The following is a 24483-nucleotide window of genomic DNA, read 5'->3' on the forward strand; positions in this document are numbered from 1 at the left end:
AAGCGATTCCACGCCCAGTTATAACGAACAAAGCTTTTAAAAGAATGTAAAATGTTTTGATGTTCGCCCAAATTAATAATAATGTCTGAGACAAATCCGCAAACTGGGTCAACTGGGAGACGAGGGAATGTGGAATCACCCCATTTCGTCCGAGAATGTCAAAAAGCGACATTTATAAGAATATTGTGGTAACCTTTATCATTATTGTTGTTAGTACGATTTTTTTGGTAACGAGGGTGGTTTCTGGTTCATTAACTAAACAAAAGCTCGAATATTACATTTCCTGATGATGTAGAATCGGCTTCTGGATGAAGATTGAAAACAAACAGAATGTTAATTAAAACACTCCCTTGTGCAAATAGCCGCAACATAGGCAATCTGGTGGCAATTAAGGAAGTTGAGGTTCATTAATATAATTAAAGAAAACGTTATAAATTGTTGGGGGATTTTTCAACGAACAAGACTGTGCCAGTTAAAAATCAATTGGAGGCGAGTAATGGGCAATATCGCACCATTACCACCACTTGGTCCCACAGCTCCATTTCAACAAAACGGCGAAACTTCGAGACGTTACATTGGCTAATGATTTAATAATTTAATAATTTAATTACCCCCGTGAATGAAGCCTATTGTCCCAGCATACTAATACAATTGACCGACTGGTAGTACTGATTATGATTACTACTTTCTAATAACCCCAACTTTATAGCCGCTTTATCTATCGGAAAAGTCGTTATTTTAAACACTATTATGGGTGTCCGTTGCTGATGGATGTGTTATATAACTGTTCTACACTTTTTTAAGTCTAGACTCAGTCAGTGTGTAACATGTGTTAAAGTTAAAAAAAGATTGGAACATAAAACTGAAGAAGTTGCGAAATCGACCGGCAGTCGCCCTAACTTCTGTTTTATGTTCCACTAACATCGCGATATCGATTTCGTAATGAATTTAGGGCCATTTGATTATTGATAAAGTGGTGGTATTGTCGGAAAGTTTGCACAAAGCAGCCATTGGTACGGGGCGGAAATAATTAAGTTATTAGAGCTAAAAGTGAAACTGTGTTGTTTTATTGGCTGCACTTCTTTGTTGAAAAAAATGTGCAATGTCACAACTTTTTGTTGATGCAGTCATAACTAGTAATTAGTAAAGTTTTTATAGCCCAACCAAGAGCACAGTATTCAATAAAAACGTTTCCTTTCTGACAGTGGAACGTTCTATAATTAGAGCTGGTTGAATTTGACCTAAATTTATTTTGTCCACTATTTTTTAATTATCCATAAAACATGCATTTAGTTATGCGTGCTTGTTTTCAAAACCATTGTGCACACGTTAATTTTATCCGGAAATAGAGCACTCAAGTTAAACTTGCATCAAGAGAAAAATGAAAAATCGTGAATTCCCAGAGTGAAACAATGCGTCCTCTGTTTTGCTGCAAAGAATTTCAAACATTCAGATCATTTATTTTATTCGTTTAATGCTTGGGATGTGTTCAACAACACCAGTGTTATTTTCTTTGTGGATCACACTGCAGGTTTTTAAGCGAAAACGTACACACGTACAGAAACGAAAGAAAAAAAAGGGAAATTGAAATCGGTTTATTTTTGGAACTCGATTTAGAATACAGTTAATAACAGTAAAATTAAATCATTGTGTGATTTTTTCGTGCCCACGGCGGCCATCAAAAAGAAAACTTTTGTGTTGTAATGTAATAATAAGTTAATATCACGCCTCGTTTCAGGCTTTAATTTCTAAGTGTTTTGTAGCGAATTTCTTCGTGTCTTGTGAATAGGCGTCAAATTTCCGTCCAAAAATGCTTTGGGGAAAAATACTAGTCAACAAAATTTGGAAAAGTCCGTTCTGCATAATTTTTGTCTATGATCTTCCATTCTGACCAGTGAAATCATTTAGAATCGCAAGTTTATTAAAAAACTACAATTTTGTGGGTGTTTAAATTGAAATTGTATATTGATGTTCTCTAAATTGTAAACAACCGAGACGGATTTTAGAAATTTTATTTTCAAGACTAGCCAAAAATTTCCAATATTTTTCTTTCAGACCTGTAATTTTAGTAATTTCGATGCTAGATCAATGAAATTTGAAGAGGTTACTACCTCTAACCTACTGACCATTTGCAGCAAATTTCAAATTTTTTGAGCAACAGAGACGGATTTTAGAAAATTTTATTTTCAAGACGGGCCAAAAATTTCCAATATTGTCAATTCGGACCTGTAATGTTAGTAGTTTCGATGCTAAGCCAATGAAATTTGGAGAGGTTACTATGTCTAATTTGTTGACTATCTGTACAAAATATTAATTTTTTTGAACAATAAAGGCGGATTTTAGAAATTTTCATTTCCAATATTTTCAATTTGGACCAGTAATTTTCGTAGTTTCGATGATAGAGCAAAGAAATTTGATGAGATTTGTTTTGACTTGTTTACTATCTATCCCAAAGACTAAATTTTTTGAACAACAGGGACGGATTTAGAAATTTTTATTTTCCATTTCCATCAGTTTTTCTCAAATATCTTGACAAGAACTGACTCTCCCGGCCACTTCAATAGTTCGTTGGGAAGCTTATTTCGCTTTACAGTCCTCAAAACTGATTAACAGTGAAGACATTTTTTTGTAATTTTTCGTCAGACTACTTGGCAAGAGTGAACTAAAATCCAAAGCCAAGGCTTCGAGGTAATTTTTAGACTGAAACTGCAATTTCCGTTTCCAATGTAAATACATCTATAAAATCTATTGCACATCTCCAACTTCAACGAGTTTTTTGAAATTCAAACTCACAAAACTGCAGCAAATAACCATAAGAGAAAAGTTAAGGGCAAGAAAAACATACTGCGGATTCGAGTTTTCTCTTAAACTTTAGTTGAAACGAACTCCATCAACAGTTTAATTTTTACAAACGACCGAAGTTAACTTTGCATTTTTATAACAGCAAAAATTCGCCCGTTTCTCCCAGCTCTGTTTATTTCCACTCAATTACCAAAAGTCATAAAAAGGAGCGTTATCAACCGATTAAAACTTTGTTGATACTAAAATTCTACAATCTTGAATGAAACAGCTTCCGTTTAATTTATAAAATTATTGTTTTCATGGCCATATCCATTAACTTTTCAACCAGTCGGTTCAAGAGTCAATTATATTTAGTCATATTTACGGATCCAAGTTATTTATATGAAAAAGTTATTATCAGGCAATTGACAATGAGGTCAAAAAGTTGGACTTTTGCGTGCAATCAACGGTAAAGTTTGTGCTAAACGGTGGAATTTTTCGCGCTGAATCTTAATTTAGCGAACATATTTAATCTGAGCAATTAGAAATTTAATTGCTAAATTATCCTTGCAAAATTTTCCTGCAAAAACTTTATTCTTTCAACATAAGGAAAAGATGACAAGTTTGTTTGTTCTGCGGCAACTAAATATTTACTTCTCCTAAAAGCAAAACGTCTGATTTATTATTAGACAATGTTGATTCCGATGTAATTTAATGCAACCTGCCCCAAGTTTACTTTCGCGCCAACATTAAGATTTGCAAAAACAACTTATGAAAAGATACAATATTTACTCTGGTAAGAAAAATGGGGCGAATCCGTGCTATAAATTTCGAGATGCAACGCCACTCCTTTTCGCCAAGATCAAGTGAAAAACTCGAACGTAATTCATTTACTTATATTTAATTCTGTCAAGATAAAATTTGGAATGATGCCAGTTGGTCAACAACCTCATGGTTTAGTCATGTTTATGTTAATTTATACAAAATGCCTTCTGACTGAACTATTATAAAACTTATATTTAGAATATGGGTTATGGAATATGGTGAGCACATGCAAGGTTCCTGTCATATTTCGCTCTCATTCTCCGGCAATATTAGGCTTACAAATTGAGTCCCAAAAGCGCAAGTATATTTTGATCTGTCGAAAATGAAAATAAATAAACTGAATATGTAACCGTCGCCGACGAGGAATTATAACTGCACCGCCTTCATTCATAATGACTGTATTGTTGGCCCCAAATAAAGTAATATGTGGATCAACATTTGTTCAGACAATTGTCCAGTTCCACAGTGGAGTTACGACACAATGATGATACAAACCAGTTGGAATATTTGCCTGTACACTTTGAATAAAAAGCTAATTGATATAAATCTCCAACTCCCATTTTCTTCACACCCACATCTCAAGAGCGACCTTAATTGGTAAAATAGAACCTTCCAATGTAATCAACTCTTTAAAATCTCTCCAGGGCGGGGTAGAAAAATGATTTTCATAGCTGCTAATCAATAAAGCTCTTAAGCTGTATCAGGAGATCAAAGGCTATAATTATCTGGACAGCTCAAGGGTAGAGTACCCCAAATTTATCGTCCATAATCAATACACACATATCTTCGCTTCAAGGGCTCCCCTTCGTCCACATTTTTTACAGTCGGAGATCTTTATTGTGAAGAAATCGTATCCCACGATATTTTATTTTTTGTGTAACAAGACACTTTAGTGAAACTTTACGGTCTTTGTGGAGAAAAATACCTTCGTTAGTATCGATCGCCACCCTTCTTTTGCGTCATGTTTGCTAACTGCGATGACACGTTTTATCAAGATCGCAAAAGAATAGTAACATTGACTATTCCGTTTCATCCACCACTTCCTAATTAAGTTCTTTTGCGCAATACTAACATGACCTAAATACCCATCGATTGAAGCTCTTATGGCTAAATGGGAAACGCGCTAAATATTTATTATTATCGCACCCAAGGGAAGGTGGAGCAAAGCGAGCGCAACTTTAAAATTTGTTGTACGATGTTTGCTTTCAGTGGACGCAGAAATTATTTATATCTTCGGTATAGAAATAAAACATCCATCGGCTGTTAAAACAACTCAATGATGCGTCTTCCTGAAATCTGCTTGCATTCATTTTTTGAAACCTGCGCTGATCCGCTTTTTGAGAAGTTGACATTGACAATACACGTTTGGGTGGTTTTAACGATTAATTTAAGTGTAGCACTTAGCGAGTCTTTTTTACCTTTTTACAGATGTTCGGCCGCTTCATTACTCAGTAATTAGAAGTGGTGTGTCAATGCTTCAGACAAACATTAAACGTGCTTTAATTTGCAATTCTGTTTACGAGGGTTTCATAATGCCAACTGGAAACTACGCAGACTTTTCTTTATTTTACACCAAGACGAACTGTATAAATGTTCGTGTCCAGGCCACGTTTCCTCCACAAATTTGTAATCGCTGTTTTGCCTGTGATTGAATAAATTACGAGATAAAGATCGGCTTAATTTTTTTCGGACTTTTTTCCTAATTGTTCACGATTATTGATAAACGATTATTAGTCAATAAGGAATCAATTTCTGCCTCATTTTACATTTTTTGAGGAAAAACTGCTGCTTTATGTCCTCTTGTGTCTTCCAGGGTGCGCGACAACTCGGCGCCAGACAACTCAGCCCTGGGAGATCTCGTCCCCAGAATACCTATCTGCTTATCGTACAAAAATTTAATAAAACAAACCCCAACGATTAACATTTAAATCTATCAAATTTTGGTAATCCCTAATTTATCACTCCCGAGGACAGAAGGCATTAGTTTCGTAACGTTTCGTGTTATGTTTCACGTCGGAAAAACTGACAAATGAAAAATGAAAAATCGTAATCAGATGGGTAATGAACTTCGTAGTTCTACTTGAATTTTGGAGTTGTAAAACTGAGAATAATAAATCGTCAAAAGACAACAAACTTTTGCCACAAAGTGGAACTATGCCAAGACAATTGCGGAATATTCTCTTCAGGTGTGGCTGGCTTAAAGCCAGGAGTTCAGACTCTGGAGTCTGAACAGAATCCGAGACAAATCTGAAGAGAAATCTCAAAAGAAAGTTTGTCAAAAAAAAATCAAACGATGAACTTGACACAATGAAAACAGAAAAGTCTTTTTGAGTATTCTAAATATTTAGAAAATTCGAATACTTGAGAACATTCGCAGCTTTCGATGGACTCTATTTAGTCAAAATTACTCAAAATGTTTGCCTAGTCTTACTTTTAGTCTGTCATATCCACCTAGTCCAACTTTGTCTAGTCCATTAATTATTCTGGTTTAGTTCATTGAGTCCTACTTATTTAATTTGACCTCGTAGATACCATTTTGTCTATAATACCTTGGCATGAAATATTACTACTACTTCTGTAGCACCAAAATTGCCAAAGTTACAAATTTTAAATTAAAAAATTCAAAGTCTTGGATTTGCTCATAATAAAAATTTCTAAAATCTGTCTCTTTAATTCTAGCACTATGCGGATTTCGTTCACTTAATAAACTATGCAAAATTAGTAACTCCCCAAAATGTAATAGCTGTAGCTTTAAAATTACTAAAGTTACAAATTTTAATTAAAAAAAATTGAAAATCTTGGCTCCATCTCAAAATAAAAATTTCTAAAATCTGTCTCTTTGGTTCTAGCTCTATGCAATTTTGTCCACTTAATAAATGACGTAAAATTAGTAATTTTCCCAAATGTCATTGCTGTAGCACTAAAATAGCCAACGTTACAAATTTTAATTTAAAAAAGATGAAAATCTTGGCTTTATCTCATAGTAAAATTTTCTAAAATCTGCCTCTTTTGCTCTAGCACTTTGCGATTTTGTTCACTTAATAAACGATGCAAAATTAGTAATTTTCCCAAATGTTATTGCTGTAGCAAAAAATTTCCAAAGTTACAAAATTTTAATTAAAAAAATTGAGTCTTGGTTCGATCTCATAATAAAAAATTCTAAAATCGGTCTCTTTTGATGTAGCACTATGCGATTTTGTCAACTTAATAAACGATGCAAAATTAATAACTCCCCCAAATTTAATTGCAGCATTAAAATTGCCAAAGTTACAAATTATAATTCAAAAATTTGAAATTTTTAGCTCCATCTCATAATAAAAATTTCTAAAATCTGCCCTTCTTGCTCTAGCAATATGCGGTTTTATCCACTTAATCAACGATGCAAAATTAGTTACTATCCCAAATTTAATTACTGTAGCACTAAAATTACCAAAATAACAAATTTTAATTCAAAAAAAATAAAAATCTTGGCTCCATCTCATAATAAAAATTTCTAAAATCTGCCCTTGTTACTGTAGCACTATGCGATTTTATCCACTCAATCAACAATGCAAAATTAGTAACCCCCCCAAATTTAGCACAAAAATTACCACAATTGTGCCCACTTGTGTTTCATTAGACTAATCTTTAAATGGCAAAAATTTTACATATTCACAAAGAACCTTACAGACTCCAAATGAGAAAATAAATAATAAATAACATCGTAGCCAATAAGTAAGAGCTCAAAAGGAAAAGAAGCTTAAACGGAACGTAATAATTTAATAATGGAATTTCTACTGAAACGGCAGTAAACTACGAGAAACACGAAATTCCTCCAACATCTGATATAAACAATTCCCAACATTAATGTCGTGATGACATACTGTTTCTAACGACTCATAAATGAACGTGTTTTGGACAATATTTATGAATGAGCAGCAAAAAAATCAATCAGCTAATGTACGATAACACTTTCTCCAAACTTCGGGCAAAATCCGCACATCTGTTCCATGTAGCACACGGAAATAAATCAAACTTGATCCTTTGCTTAAATTTTATCTTTAATTAGTTCGTATACAAAAGTTCTATTCATCTTGGCCATTTCGTGACATCTGCAGTCAAAGCTATTGGTCAGAATCAGCTGCTTCGACAGTTACAATAAATTTGTCGGGTAGAACAGAGGGTTGCCAAATTAACTGTCCCCACAAAGGTAACTACAAACAAATGCCGTGAAATCCACGCTCGACTGCAGTAGTTAAATTTCCTGAATGTGAGCACCGAATTAGGTAACAACAGTTATGCACACGCCTCTTAAATGTTAATTAGTCATCTTATCAGAAGTCAGAGGACACCTGAGGCCTGGTGCATCCGTTGCATCACACTGATGCAGTTCATTTTATTTGTGTCAAATGTAGGTACACATGGTCGGTCAATTTGTCCGGAAAAATAGCATAAAATTTTATTACACCGGAAGGAAATTACATTCTTGATCTTGATGGGGGAAGGGGGCTCGAATTTGAACGCGGTTTTGGTTTTATTAGCGTTCCATAACAAATTACAAGAGTTAAAATGAGAGCGAACTGATCCGCCCTCTCAACTCTTGTAATTATTTATAGCTTATTCGCCGGAAGCGTCTGCTGAGGGTTTACTCGAAAAACCGCCACATATTGTCCTTCCGAAATAATTATATTGTCACTAAGAGTTTGAAAAATTCAAGTGCACACCCCTTTCGCCATGCATTAAATTATTCAATTACCTAATAGATAATCTGCATTTACATTCGAGTCAACATGATCCCTTAGGGTTGCGTCAATAGTTCGCTATCTGTGATCAGTAAAACACGACTTCCACCCCCTAAAAGCGGCTTTGACAACAGAATAACCCGACGACGTAAAGTTCATTTGTCTGTCTACAGAAGTTGGCAATCAAAGCTGGAGCTTATGCAGAGCTTTCGATGATAGGGGGCTTAGTGGCGGGCAAAAAATGGCGGATGGGGAAATTTTCCGAGTGAAATTACCGTGAGAGAGCCCATTTCCACGATAATTTTGAGAAGTTGTTATCTCCCAAACTCAAGCACAATATCTACAAGTTATCTTTTATGTGCGGTCGTCAACCCCTGCGTCTCTAGGCGGAACTTTTAAGGGTGTCGAATATTCAACCCTTAGAACTCTCGGAGATGATTTATTTGTTTTGGGACGCCTACACATATGGATGATGCGTTAACAAATTTTACGGGGCCGAACCATCAAGCTAATGGAATTTTTGGAGTTTTTTATAAAAGATTAAGAAACCGTGCGATGCGAAGCAAACAACTGTATAAACATTACACAATTGATCCTGTAATATAATGACGTTGTATACATGTAATTAACTCGATGAAAACGTTTTACTTTGCTTTTCACGGGTATTAGTGGGTTTCTTCACTTTTGGATAATTTACAGCACTTGATGTGTGATGGTAGTTGATATTAAAATTTACACAGAAGAGCAAATATTTACAGAGAGACTGTCTAGGATAGTCAACAACATTATTAAATACAGATAGTTCTTTCTGTGATGGGATTAGCTAACCATTTGTTTTACCCTGAAATTCTAGGTTGAATGAACCTCGGAATCACACTATTTCTATTAATATAGTCTGTCTGCAGAAATCAACATTATCCACTCTGTTTAGACAACAAAATAAATCTCAGTTCCGCTTTGTACTCCAAAAACTGATAATCCAAAATTAACACTCCAGCAAATATTAACAGCGATGTTGTAACACGACAAACGAGGGTTATCAAGAATCTTACGGAAGAAACCCATATAAACATTTTCTTCCTCATTTTCCTATGAATACTTCAATTCAGAAACAGCGCTGCTGCATTAAAGTCCACAAATATTTATACAGCGCCTATGCAATATCTTCTTCCTAGCACAGTTTTCAAACAGGAAGAACGAATTGTGCTGAAATGTGTGAGTTCATGAACTTATCACAAGTATCTTCCCAACTGTCCATGAATGAAATTATTGTCGTCTCATTAACAAGTTTGATTGCGTTTAATATCACGGCTTTGATTGGTCAAAGGTCTTATTTGGCTCACAACATCTATTGTATGCATGCAGTAATAAGTAATAAGCGTGGATGATGACCAAGTTTAGGGGGCTTCGAAATGCGATATCAATTTTCTAGTGTTATAATGATATAACGCAATGCAAAAGACATGAAGAAGATCATACATAATTCATCGTACAGGTGTTCTTTACGGATTTATTTATATTCACTTCATTTATAAAATCGCATTGATAGAGCCAACGAACTTGGAAGAATTTTAATAAGAATAGACAAAGCGGCGTTGTTACAAAATCTAACGACTTAATGTGGTGTTACGTACTTCTGCATAACAAATGTTTACGCTTTTTTTTCACTTCGGGCTCAATTCTGCACGTGGCCATGAAAACTCGATGGAAACAGACAAACTTGGAGAGTTTCATTCTCAATTTTCTTCGAAATTCATAACTTTCTGTTTACTGCAACAGTTGTTTAGGTTGTACATGTCCGCCCAAGGTCACAATTTTTAAATTTTCATCGTGTAATTCGTCCCTGTTACCAATATTGTTTGGGGTACAAAAGACGATCGTGAGAGTTGTGACAATGAAATGTGTCGAAATTCAATTGGTTTCTTACCGTTTTTAAACAGGAGTCGCACCTGAGAAAAATTTTACTTTAGTTGGAACATGTCAAATTCTGGGGGGAAAATAATGCCAACCTTATTACCAAAGATAATTCATCAAGATTCCAACCTTAAATAAAGAAATAAGTGTCAAAGGAAGAGACTTCCGACTGTACAGTAGGTTTAGGTTGCAAATGTCCACTTTGACAGTTTTTTGTTTACTTAAATTTGGAAAATTGATGAATTAACTTTGGAATTTTTAGAATGACAAGGTTGGCATCACTGTCGCGTCAGAATTTGACATTTGTCAATTTTGACATGAAATGGTGTGTTGAATCAATTTTGTTCGACATCCCCTTAATGTATGTGTTATTAGTTTATTAGGCTTTAAAGATGTTTCAAGTGAAGTCAAGTGTCAAGTTTTTTTTTTAGTAATCGCAAAATAAGTATCATGACGAAAAAGATAATTTATTTTTTATAATTTATAATAATAAATAATAAAATAAGCGGATTTCTCTACGAATTTTGTTGATTTCGTGAAGATTTCTTCTGTTTTCTAGCGATTTAGCTAAACAACCAATCACGGAGCCGCATTTCAAATTTGGCGTTTACAAAAATCCTCTGCAGAAAAAACGACGTTTAGAAAAGTTAAAGATTTAGATAAATCACACAGAAATTGCTGGATGAGGGCCAATTTTACCGTTTCTGTTTTCGAAGTTTGTGACATTTTTCATTGGGTTAAGTAAGTGCAATTAAATTTCATAACCTGTCGAAAATGTTTTCGACGACATCGTTTCAACTTTATTTTAGTTTAACATTTTGGATTATTTTTAGGAACAACGAGCTTTTATTCCAAACCAGTTTACTCGTTGCAAGCCTGCGATTTGTGTTGTTCTTTCGTATCAGTGCTCATTGTATTTGCGTTAGCGCAAGCTGAAATAAGTAACAGATAAAGGTAAAGAAGAGAATTTATTTCCATCTCCGATGCGGCAACTAGGTCACAGGATTAGATTATTTTTTTTATTACCACGAAAAAAAACACAACCGTCCCATTTCAGTTAAACGACACGTCAGTTGTTCCTGAATGACCCATGATATTACCATTTCCAGCAACCAACACAATGTAATCTAAAACTTTTTTGGAGCATAAAACTGGAGCCATTTTGGTTGTAATAAAAAGACTAGACAAAAATCCAGATGTTGCCGGCGTCTCACCTAACACATGCTAAGTTTTTCCCGAAATTTTGATCTAATCACTGAAGGATAATTCGCAGTTAATTCGAGAACCAATAACACTGGCCATTAATCGTCTTTTTAATCTTAAAATGATGTAATCAACAGTAATTGGAAGTTGTGGAATAACAAAGGTCTAATTATTGTGGTCACAGCGATTAATTATCCCGCCGCTCAAGCCTGAATCATCAAATATGTAAAAGTGCACGTAAAATAAAACTAAATGTCCCATAGAAAGACAACATATGAATTATAAAAGCGGCCATATATGGAGCCTTAATGATTATTTATCGCTCAGTTTTATATGACTACCAACTTTAGAAGAAAACGTGACAATTCCGCTGGAAACAGTAAAAGTAAATCATTTTGTGACTAACGATGACATCAGCTGGTGTCATCATCAATGCAACGGCGATACTCGAAGAGTTTTTTGTATCGAGCCAGACCGATATTTAATAATTTCGACCCCACTCAATGACAGCTGTTAGCAGTGCTGTGGTCACCTGAAATTTAATTGATTCTAAAAATATCAGCTCTCTCGAAATGCTAGAAATTTCAGTACCGAAAAAACTCCTTTTAATTAGATTTTTCCTCCAGAACAGTAGCATTGTTTGGAATGCTAAAATTTCAAGCGCTCGTTGGGCACATCTAAATTTATCCCTGGTGACTGTGGGAAAACCTGCGATGCAGTAAAAAACTATATTTAACGTTTCCTTCACAGCCAAGAAGCAATTGCATAACTCACAACGTGTGTCGAAATAATAATTATAAAGGTATGCAGTCGTTTAACTGTTGAATTTTTGGTGGAGTCCGGACGTCTGATGCGTTCCTGACTAATCGAACTGAGAAATGTGGAGTTACGAAATTAGCTGAGTCTTGATAACGCTGCAATGGACTTCGATCACCATTTCTTCACCGCATTCTTAGTTTAATCAACAGGTGTTAATTACCAATGCGGCCTACTCACCTACTCAACTTCCACGTTTGCTGACATTCATCATAAAAGTACGTACCTGCCCACCATGTCAAACACCATAAAATAGTCCAACAATGGTAACCTTTATCAATAATGATTGATGTTTACTATTACTACAAGCGGATAAAGTTGAACGGCCTGCGTTTTTTATCGGTCATCCTCTAAAAACGATGGGCAAGAACCGTTCATAACTGCCATTAAAACCATGATTGTGTTGAGTATGAATGGAAACTACACGTGTTAGCGTAACCACAGCTTCAGCCCACACGTTGCCATTATGAATAATAAAAACCTAATGATTTTTAGAGTTTCACACTTTAAATGAGTGTTATTGACCAATTGGTTAAGAGTCGTTTGGGTAATGAGGCTGGAAGCTTCCGGTGTTTCGGTTTTATCGGCTATTTTTGGAAAAGCGTGGAAAAGATGGGATGGAATTTAAGATGGTCTTGATGGGGTCACGGGGATGCGTTCGATAGAACCTTTTCACCTTTTGAATGCCTTAAATTCCTTAAAGTCTCTAAAATCTCTAGTCATGCTAGTCAACGACGAAATTTATATTGGAGCTATGTAGAGTTATTTCTAAAGTAGAATTCTAAATCCGCAGCTCGTTTTGCTTCATCAGGTTAGGACTCAGAGATATTTGTAAAACAAGCTTTTGCTTTTTTCAGTTTTGCTTAACAACCTGCAAAATCATAAAACTCTACAGGGTGTCCCAGAACTTGCGCCCAGAGAGAAAGAGCTTATGGAAGCAACAATTCTGAACCAAAAATTTAAAACCATAATTTTTTAACTCAAAAAATAACCGAGATAAGACAAAAAAACTGTAGCCAATCCCGAAGCTGAACAGAATTTGAAAATTGGTAACTATGGACACATAGGATCATCCATTGGTCAGTTAAGCATTAGACTCTCGTTGTCTAGGAAATTGGGATGGCCATTTACTCCACTTCTCGAATAAGCTTTTGGGATAGGTTGTTAACTTTTTATCAGTTCTCGAATACTATTAAACTTAGTCAATTTTTGTTTTGAAATTTACCATCTGTATTACTGTGGGCATCCTCCCTTGCTCTCTGGGGCGCCAGTTCTGGGACACCCTGTATAATATATCATTGAAAAGGTAATTAAATAAGCTTCCCAACGAACTATAGAAGGCTTTTAAAAACTCGTTGGCATTTTTGGGCAATAGAACTCCTAAATTGGTACTTTGATTTTTTATTGTAATACGTCATTATAAAGGTTAAAAGAATATGGAGCGATTTTTAGAAAAAAAAAAAGTTGACTTTCAAAGATTTCAAAATCAACAATTCAAAATCACTAGAAAATTAGAAGAAATCATTAGGACATCAGGAGCAATCAATAGGAAATCAGAGTAAATCAGTAAAAAATCTGGGGAAGTCAGACGAAACCACAAAGAAATCAGAGAAAGTTAGACAAAATAACCAAGAAATCAGGGGAAATTACACGAAATCACAAGGAAATTAGCGAAAAAATCAGAGGAATTTCGGTGTAGGCCATTTTTGGAAATCAGTTGAAATCATTAGGAAATCAGAGACAATTAATCGGAGAGGATTTTACTACGAAATTAAGGGAATTCAGACGAAATAACAAAGAAATCAGAGGAACTTGGACAAAATCACAAAAAAATCGGGGGAAGTTAGACGAAACCACAAAGAAACCAGAGGAAATTAGACGAAATAACAAAGGAATTAGGGGAAGACGAAATCAGCGAGAAAATCAGGGGAAGTTAGGTGGATGCCATTTTTGAAAAGTATTAATCATGTCATCAATAAAAAAACCCTAGAAAATTAGGAGATCAAGGGCAATCAATAGGAAATCAGAGGATATTACTAGGAAATCAGGGAAAGACGAAATCATAAAAAAATCAGAGAAACTTGGACTAAATCACAAAGAAATCAGGGGAAGTTAGACGAAACCACAAAGAAATCAGCGGAAGTTAGACGAAATCACAAGGAAATCAGGAAGAAAATCAGGGGAAGTCAGGTGTATTCTATGTTTGAGAAGTATTAATCATGTCATCCATAAGAAATCACTAAAAAATTAAGTAAAATCATTAGGACATCAGGGGCAATGAATAGAAAGTCAGAGAATATTACTAAGAAATCAGAGGAAGTCAGACGAAATCGCAAAAGAAACTAGAGGAACTTGAACGAAATCACGAAGAAATCAAGGGAAGTTAGATGAAATAACAAAGAAATCAGGGGTAATTAAACGAAATCACAAGACAATCAGCGAGGAAATCAGGGTAACTCAGGTGTATGCAATTTCTGAGAAGTGCTAACCCCTGGTACTTTCCCTAGCAATGAGTTTATCAGTGGTTGGAAAGCTTATTAAATTAGCTTTCCAAAACACTGTCAAGAAATTCCATAACTTTGCAAATTTTCAAGCTGAAGAAAATAACTTTTGTACATCAGAAGACCCTAAAAAATATTTTTTCAAGAATATCTTTAAATCCGGACCTGAAATGGACTTCGTTGACTAGTGTCACTCTCATTAGTCATTAGCCTTGCAGTTACATATTCAAGTTTTCTACATTTTTGTAAGGAAATTAAATTAGACACTTAATTTAGGGCGGCTTTTTGGTATCCCGAGGCAAATCTTTTTGGGCGTGATTACCCCTCAGCTAATTTTGGCTGATTACGGGCTAATGGGAGGTTACCAATTGAATCAAATCATAAAATTACTGTTTGGATCTTCATTAATAAGCACTGATACCGATGCCGGGGCGAAGTCTTTGATCATGGGCTCTATAAGAGTCTTTTTTTAACAAGTTCAGCCACAAAAAATCTGTTGCTCTGATTGACCTTTGGTTGACAGTGACTTCATCACTTTTTTCATTATACACGTAAGCTAACGGTGACTACAACAGTTGTACTACAAATTGCAACTTTAACTTGACAAAGTCCATTGAGAAACGTTTTTATTCCACCGTACACTTCACTGTGTAAATATCTGCAAGCTACACAAAGTATCCACAATACTCTTATTACTCAGCTTACATAAAGTTAATTCCCGACACACCCAAGTTCTATAAACCAGTGTTAGGGCGGAGTAAGACATTTTTATAATATTCGTAGACGCCAAGGTAGATGTTATCTTTTTTTTTAAATGCTGGTATTTATTTATATCTCTGACGGCGGAGTTCTTTGGACGTCACAATGTATTTTCAACTGCAGTTTATTTGGTGTTGCTACAACTGACACAGATAACGAAACGGATCTATCATCAGATAATTTAGAAGGAAGGTAGAATCGAGCGTCTGAAGAAGTTTACGTAACTATTTGTTTAATTTTTTCATTGTCACTGATGATGACACAAGGTGATTTCGTAATCGTTTTCCACCGAAGTTGCAAAATCGGATTCTCTGAAGACACTTTATCACGATTTTATGGGCGCCCTCTCACCATTAATAACCCACGAAGGGTCAATAAAATTTCGTTTTTAATTATACTAATAATATTTTATTGGGTGGGCGGCGCTCTTTTAAAAAATGGACACGCAAATCAGTTAATGGAACGTTATTCATTTTCAACCCCGGGAATTTTTCTGTGCCAATTTAGAGCCTCCCCCACATAAATTATGTTGAATTTAGTGGAGATAAAATTGTGGCTTTGTACAGGAAAAAGCGAACGTGGCGTATAGCGCATGCAAACGTTGGGAGATTTACAATTAACAAGACGCACGTGATGAAATTTATTCGGATAGGTGGTAACAACAGTTTGATTTTATTGGAAATAAATCAATGAGGTGGTATTTCGCTCTCAGTGAAATGAAGGAATTAGTATTCAAGAATTGGATTCACGGAAGTGTGAAATGCAGGTATGATGATGATGGATCGTGCAATTTCTGCATACAAACTTCTTGTTTATTGTGTCCAAATTGACTGTTGCGGGTGGAAAAGCGAGTTGAAATAACCAGAAATGTTGGAATGCAGTGCAGTATCTCCACATTATTACATCGGCCTCTCGCAGTTTGAGGTTGAATGCCGCATTGCAGCCTCCAACACATTCCATATTCCACGTTGTGCTGGACACAATTTTCATTTCGCAGACGTTGTTGGAAAATGTTACAAAGACCACCCAGCAATTCTGATTAAATTAGGGGCCTCATCATCTCATAAATAATAATAATTTCGCGGAGCGAAATCTGCACACTTAACAATGTTTTCTCAGTTGCTCAATTTTTATTACTTTATTTGTCCACTGTTTGTACTAGTTAAACAATTCTACCCACATTTTTGACTGCTTAACTTGGTGATGCAGCCTTGTTATCAAGGCCACTGTTTAAGAAAGGTACCGTAAATTAATTCCAACATGTTAAACAAATTATTAATTCAAAGTAAAAGTGGTCATAAAACGGTCGTCGGTTCTATTATCTCCAAAAAAAATCTTATTCACAGGAGCTTCGAAAGATGACTTGGAATGTAAGGAGGAAAAGTGGTGACTTTAACAGTAGACTGATTATTCGAGGTCCACTTCAACCGCCAAGCGAAGAAAAGTGTCAACTGTCAAAAGCTTTATACGCGTGATTGATTAAAAGATTAAAATATTCCAAACATTCTTTGTAGACTTAACAAATGTGAAGGACCGTCTTCTGGGGTTTGAAGGCGAGAGGACTGTATTATAATATGGTGACAAACAAAAATTTCATAAGGAATGAAAATGAGAGTGAAAAATGTGAGCCTATGCAAAAAAACAAGATTAACGTGTTTTAAGCCTACGTTTGGGCGGATTAATTAGTTAATGTTATTTGACTTTTTAATTCCATTGTTTTGGAGAAACCAAGGACAGAAATCAATTTCTGACTTGTTCATTTGAAGACTGTATCAATGAAACTTTGGCAGAGTAATCGTTTTCAATGGCTTATGAACTGTGTAAAATTTGAAAATTCTGTAGCAAAAAAAAAATATTTTGAAATTTTTATTCATAGAACAAACAAAATATTTTTGACAATTTTTTCAAGAGCTGTAACTTTGAAGTTGAACTTTTAGAATTTTAAATTCTTGATATTGTGTGTCAAGACCTGAAAGTTTGTTTATTTGAAGACTATACCAATGACATTTTAACAGAGTAATAATTTTGAATGGCTTATAAACTGCGTTAAATCTGAAAATTTTAGAACACAAAATAGTTATTTTTGTATTAAGTGCGCAAAATGAGTGTTTTTTAATGGCTCTTAAGAATGCTAATTTTGGTCGAGACCGTAAAGGCATTCGAAAGCGCCATAAAAACACGAATGAGCCACGAAATACAAACAATATTTTTTCTACAACCGCTAGTAATCGAATAAAACTACTCCTGTAAAAAAAAATACAGAAATTAGAGTTACCAGTGGTTACCAGCGTCGCGCGTATCTAGGGAAATGCACTTGTTGTTTTCATAAACAAAAAATCGTTTTTTGGCGTTTTCCAATTTTGGAGTGCAAACAATGGATTTTACTAGCAAAGACGACGATGTGGAAGCAGTTGCTCCTGCTGCGATATCCAATCTTTTCCCTGGTAAATCAAAACCCATGTAGGAGAAAGCCTACATGCAATTTCCAGAATGGTGCACGAAGAAAAACGTATTGCAAGTTACAGAAAACGTATTGTTAGCATATTTAGAAGAGAAGTCCAGGAAGGTAAAACCACCAACTTTATGGAGTACTTTTTCCATGCTGAAAGCCACTCTGAATGTCAAAGAAAACATTGACGTCAAAAAATTCTCGAAGTTGGTACCGGATCTTAAAAGTAAATCAGTTGGATACAGAGGAAAAAAGTCTCGCATCTTCATCAAGGAAGATATCACGAAATTTATTAAAGAAGCCAGTGACGAAACATATTTATTAATGAAGGTATTTTGCGTCTAGTTTATTTAATATTAGTAAGTAAATTTCGAAATATTTCAGACAGCTTTAATTTTGGGAGTAAGTGGCGCTTGTCGTCGAAAAGAACTGATGAAAATGACTGTTGATGGACATTCAAGATGTTGGGACCGTTTTGATTGTTGATGTTCCGGATAGTAAAAATCACTGCGAAAGAACTTTTACTGTTTCAAATTCGGAGTACATTGAAATCTACAGGAAGTACAGAGCTTATTATTGTTATAAATTTAATTATGGCCTTTGTAATTTAAAAGAGAATAAACTTTGACATTATTTTGTTAACAGTGTTTTTTCGTTGTGTTTTTTTTAGTCTAGTGTTCTTAGTCTACTTCACGCACTGTAAATGGTGTGCAAATGTCACCTTTTTTTGACCCTTGTAGAAAAAACAACATTTTGAAATTTTTATTCATAGAACGAACAAAATATTTTTGACAATTTTTTCAAGAGCTGAAACTTGGCTATTTTAGCATTATAATAATAAGATTTTAAAAAATTATATTTTTGACTATCGTACAAATTGTTCCAAATTTCACCTTTCCAGAGCCAAAAATATAGATTTTAGAAATTTTTATTTCTACAAGCAAAAAAGTTTTTATATTGTTGTGTTAAGACCTGTAAGTTTTCATTTTAAGACTGTAACAATGAAATTTTGGCATAGTAATAGTTTTTAATGGCTTTTAAAATGTGCTAAATTCTGGAGCAAAAAAAATAAATTTTTGAACTTTTCATTAATAGGACGAACAACATGTTTTCAAATTTTTCTTCCAAGAGTTCTAACTTTGCAATTTTTAACACTATTTTAATAAAATTTTGGGATATTATTGCTTTTGTGTGAGTTATAAATTGTTCCAAATTAAAAATTTCCATAACAAAAAAAAAATTATATAGGTGGAGCAATAAAATCTATATCCTGACTTTTTAAAAAAATCAGTTTAGCTCAACGTTTATAGCCTGCATAATGCATAAATGCAATATTGCATAAAATACAGCCTTGCATAAAAATCTTTTTATAGCATTCCGTTTAAAAAACCATAAAAACAGTAAACACGAGTCCAACAACTTTAGGGACAACTTGAATGTACCTTATCAGTTATATTTCGTTCCGTATTTTGAAACAACGACCTAGTTTCACTTTTCTACGATGACACAAACATCCCGACAATTTATCAAGCCGGAGCAGTATAAAAATCTGGATCTAGATTGACCAGTACATGTTATTAATAATGTCACTTGTACGTAAACATTTCAAGCTCAGACGTCACTTCCATTACACTTATTTCCATATTTGTTTTACAAATTAATTATCCCTGTTCAAACAAGGCTAAACACAATTAAATTTTGAGCGGCTATATTTTTTACAAAATAATTCGTACGTTTAATTTTACTTTTGGCACGGAAAAATAGAACCTGAGGCCAAGTTCAAAAACTTGTTTCTATTAAGGACTTGTAACACTATACGTGGTGAAAATTAAATGACTAGAACACGATTTTCACGCTTTTAATTTCTAACTAATCAATAATAATAACGACTTGACGTAAGCTCACATTGAACGCATCTCCGAATTGCTGGTAATATTCACGGTCAACTGCAATAACAAAATGTATTGATCATATTGAAACCTTTCGATAAACAGGTAAAACACATGTCGTAGATTGGGTCTTGGGGCGTCTGTTTGTTCTTCAATTCCAAAGAATGTACGAAAGAAAAGTGACCTTAATTATCGCGAGGGAAAAATGATAAAATGCCGGCACAAGGTAAGTGTTAAAACCACCTTTCAATCGATTTCAACAACTCCATATCCTCAACACACCCAAAATGACGTCACTTTCCTGCTTTAATTCAAAAACCCTACAAATATCCACTCTTCACCCAACGCCACTCATAATTCATTAAACCATCCACCATATAGGGGCCCCAAATTGTAATTTATTTGAATGATTTCAATTTCAAGGAATGTCGAAAAGCTCCCCAATTAAAACGTTGCCTTTATAAATATTCAGCAGCAAATCGCCTATGAAATTAATGAAAGCTCGATCAAAACAACAATTAATCTTTAGGGGATGGGCACGAGACAAGCTTGCGATGGTGTCACTGGAAGCATAACGAAAAAGGATATGACTCAATCAATAAAATCTATTGTAGCCGAATGAAACGTCCCAGAAAGTCAATACTAGGATAGAGCGACAACCTGCAGGGGCTCCAGCTCTTTAATTTTATTTACTACTTTCGACAGATCAATGAAAATGCGATTAGAACCGATCTGAGTACTGTTAGCCGACAATGACATTGAAGGGATGAAGGGCTTTCTTTAACTGTAAATGAGTGCTCGAAAAAATCGGTGGTCTAAAAACCAATCCCTTTCAGCATGCATTTTAATGAACCCTCATTGCATTGTGAGGCTAAAACGACGACGGGACATTTACACAATTTATTTTAATTTTATTCCTCGTACTTTTGTCCCAAGGAGCTGACAAATGGGACTGTGGAACCTTAAAACGGTCTAGGAAAATATTTCGCTCAGCGACAACAGCCTCAAATAGCAATTAATCTCTGCACTCGTCCCATAAAAAAGCGATTTCGCCATTATCGGTTTGTATTGGCATAACGTTTAAAAACAAACAGAATAACAAACCAAAGTGCCTGGTAATCGCATACCTCCACTTATTTACAATAATCAATTCGATTTTGACCCAATAAACAATTTTGTTTACTGTACCGAACACCCATTGTGGTGATGTTAAAATAAATTTCTTCAGATAAGTCGGTGTACACGCACAACAGAAGCTCATTCAAACTTCCTACTCTTGATAAAAATTATAACCATTACAGATAACAGGTCTATTACATCAACCATTAGACATTGAAGGATTTATTATCAATGGAATTTCATTAGCAGACACGCGGCTAATAAAACGTGCAGACCTCAAAGTTATCAACTCTTCGTCCTACCGAGCTTTTAAACCATTAAAAATAAACATTTTAAGAGTTCACAGTGTGGATTAGCAAAAAGTTAGAAAATTCCAAGCCTGGGAATGCGGCTTGTAAATATAAACGAATCTCACAAAAGTGACATCAATCTTTCTTCTTCACGCAATCTAAAAGTGAAAACTAACATAAACACAACCTAGAAAAATCATCTTTTATTGCATTCGCTTGCGCAAAGGGTTAGTGTTTATCGTTTTGTTCCACTGGGATCACCATTTCACCGGAAGAAAAAGTTTACCGAACAATTATATTACAGAGTTCAAATAAAAATAGCTGAAAGACGCCCACGTTGGACTATAAAGTTATTCCGTGTTTATTTATTACTAGACTGTGCATGATGTCACGTAACGCAGATTTTTGCACTTTTTAAAGGTTTGAAAGAGCTGTTTTGGCGATTTTAGTATGCGTGGGTTAACACTTCCCGCTTTTCCGGAAGAACGTGTTCATTTGATTAATTGTTGTTCCTGAGAAACTGCAAGGATGAGAAGCATGTCGAGGAACTTAAAATAAAGGAAAGTTTTTACGTTTTGATGACAGAAAAGACAAATTTAAGAATTTTTTATTTAGTTTGGGAAAATTGGTAGCTGTTGATGATCCAATATTTGCTAGATCGCAAAACCATAGCAATGCAATTTCGTGAGATTAGTCGTTTTGAATGGCTTACAAATTACACAATTTTAGGGTAGTAAAGACAAATTTTTGTCATTTTTATTCATAGAACGAACAAAATATTTTGACAACCCTTTCAAGAGCTGTAACTTTGCTAGTTTTAGCACTATATTATTGAGATTTTGGGAAATTATTACTCTTGACTGTCGGTTAAATTGTTCCAAATTTCAAATTTCTAGAGCAGAAAAGACCGATTTTAGAATTTTTTATTTCTAGAACGAGCAAAAATTTTCGATATTTTTGGGTTAAAACTTGAAAGTTTGCTCATGTGAAAACTGTACCAATGAAATTTTGGCAGATTAGTAATTTTCAATGGCTCATAAACTTTGCTAAATTTGAAAATTCTTGAACAAAAAAAACAAAATTTTGAAATTGAAATTTTTTATTCATAGAACGAACAAACATTTTTTTCAAGTGCTGTTACTTTGCAATTTTTAGCAGTATACCAATGAGATTTTTAGAAGTTATTAATTTCGACTGTCGGATAAATTCTTCCAAATTTCAAATTTCTAGAGCAGAAAAGACCAATTTTTGATATTTTTTTGTCAGAACCTGAAAGTTTGTTCATTTGAAGGCTAAATGAAATTTTGGCAAAATAATAGTTTTGAATGTCTTATAAACTGTGCTAAATTGCAAATTTCTAAAGCACAAAAAAACAAAATTTAGAAATTTTTCTTCATCAAACAAACAACATTTTTTGACATTTTTTTTCAAAAGCTGTAACTTTGCTACTTTTAACACTATATTAACGAAATTTTTGGAAATTATTATTGTTGACTGTCCTATCAATTATCCCAAGTTACAAATTTCTAGAGCAAAAAAGACAGATTTTACAAATTTTATTTATAGGACGAGCAAAAAATTAAGAGTTTGATAGCTCTAATGCTGACAAATTTCAGGAGCTTATTAAATATTTTTGATTAGCTTCTAAACTGTGCCAAATTACAAAATCGATTTGACCCAATTGGCATTTGCACATTTTTACACAATTTTGGCAATATTTCTCCATTATGAACAGGTGCTGAAAGTTTTTCTGGAAATCAAAAAAATTCGAATTAAAATGTTGACACTTTCGCCCATTCCCTGCAGTTTGTACAAGAAACACGAGCACAATTTAAAATAACATGAAATTGTAGGAATGTCTCTAAATTGGAATTATTAATTCAAAATTTCAGTCCTTTTTAATATCTGCGAAGAAAGTCCTGCAACAAACTGCCAATTTCAAGTCTTTCGAATCGAACTGTTACGAAAATGTAAGGTCAAATGCAATCTAAATAAATACATTACTCACTAATTGGCACATAGCATAAATAACAATTATCATGATGTTAATAAGCGGTTTTCTCAATCGGTACGTTTATGTAATCCAGGAACTATTATTGAATAAAAATGTCAAATTTCGGAACTGAATCTCGCAAAATAAAACAAAGTGGCACCTTTAAATTCCCGAGCTTTCGGAATTAAATCTAAATCCGCTTGAACATTTGATGGCATAATAAACCCGTGTTTGGATATTTTAATCTCCGCCACCGGTTATTAACTTGAGATTTTTGTGCCCTCATCACGGATCTATGCTTGATTAAAACCCGTCGAAAGCTCATTTTCGTCTATTTATAGCTAGCTTATCTTATTTTAATTATCAAAACGTAACACTTGAAGATCTCCCGGCGTTATTTTCCCAAACCTGTACCAAAAAAGAACAAAAAAAACGTGCTTACCGGCATATATAAAAATGAAAATAAATGCAGAAAATTTGAGTTCCATTTTGTCACACAACTAGAAAACCGAGTCTATTACACAACCTTGGTTTAAGCCACCGTCCGATTTTCCGTTTTTATTTTTTATTTCATTCCATAACACTCGACCACATACAAACTCGCTCGAAGTCTACAACATTCGCGGGACAAAAGCTGAATGTATTTTTAAAAGATACGCTTGCGCGTATGTTAGCGTTGAGACTCGGAGGAAACCTTCGGCAAAGCCGAACACCAAACAATTCTCCCACTTTGCATCAAGAAAGGAGCGAGCTTTGCGTTTTTTGCATTTTTATTAATGCAAACTTGTTATCGGCTTCAATTTCTTCGGTATTAGTCATACTCTGTATGCAACTGCTTGGTGATTGCAAAGTCGGGACACGTAGGGTGCGCTAAGGCACGAATTTCTGCCAGGCTAAATTTAACAATGATCTACTTGGATTTATAGGTGCTATACCCGGCAATTCGTAATCGGTTTATGATGGATGCAAGATTTTCAACAAACGGCAAAAATAGCCAAAAATCACGACGTCCTGTAAGTTTTCGCAGGTTCTTGGGACTAGAAAACGGTTGTTTGTCTGTTTCTCCAATTTTAATACACCGACACTCATAAAAACGCGCTAAATGCAGGAAAATTAATAAACAGCCGCACCGAAATAGTTACTTAAATATAAATGCGTGTTTCAAAACGAACAAACAATAAATGAAAAAACAAATATACCGAATTACTTCTTAAACGGTCTTA

At 34.5% G+C, this 24483-nt stretch overlaps 1 protein-coding gene across 3 annotated transcripts in view; it reads right to left on the reverse strand.

Moving 5' to 3' along the window:
- LOC148179878 (lachesin-like) overlaps positions 1-23972 on the reverse strand; it is a 29058-nt gene extending 5086 nt beyond the window's left edge. For all 3 annotated transcript variants that reach the window (XM_088030253.1, XM_088030252.1, XM_088030251.1), the window contains exon 1: positions 23703-23972. In XM_088030253.1, coding sequence (XP_087886379.1) covers positions 23703-23748 — 46 coding nt within the window. In that variant the 5' untranslated portion in view covers positions 23749-23972. The remainder of the gene's footprint in view (positions 1-23702) is intronic.
- Between the last annotated feature and the right edge of the window lie 511 nt (positions 23973-24483).

The sequence above is a fragment of the Gnatocerus cornutus genome, chromosome 2, assembly GCF_029298725.1.
Source record: "Gnatocerus cornutus isolate USDA-ARS CGAHR chromosome 2, icGnaCorn1.1, whole genome shotgun sequence".
NCBI classification, from domain to species: Eukaryota; Metazoa; Arthropoda; class Insecta; order Coleoptera; family Tenebrionidae; genus Gnatocerus; species Gnatocerus cornutus.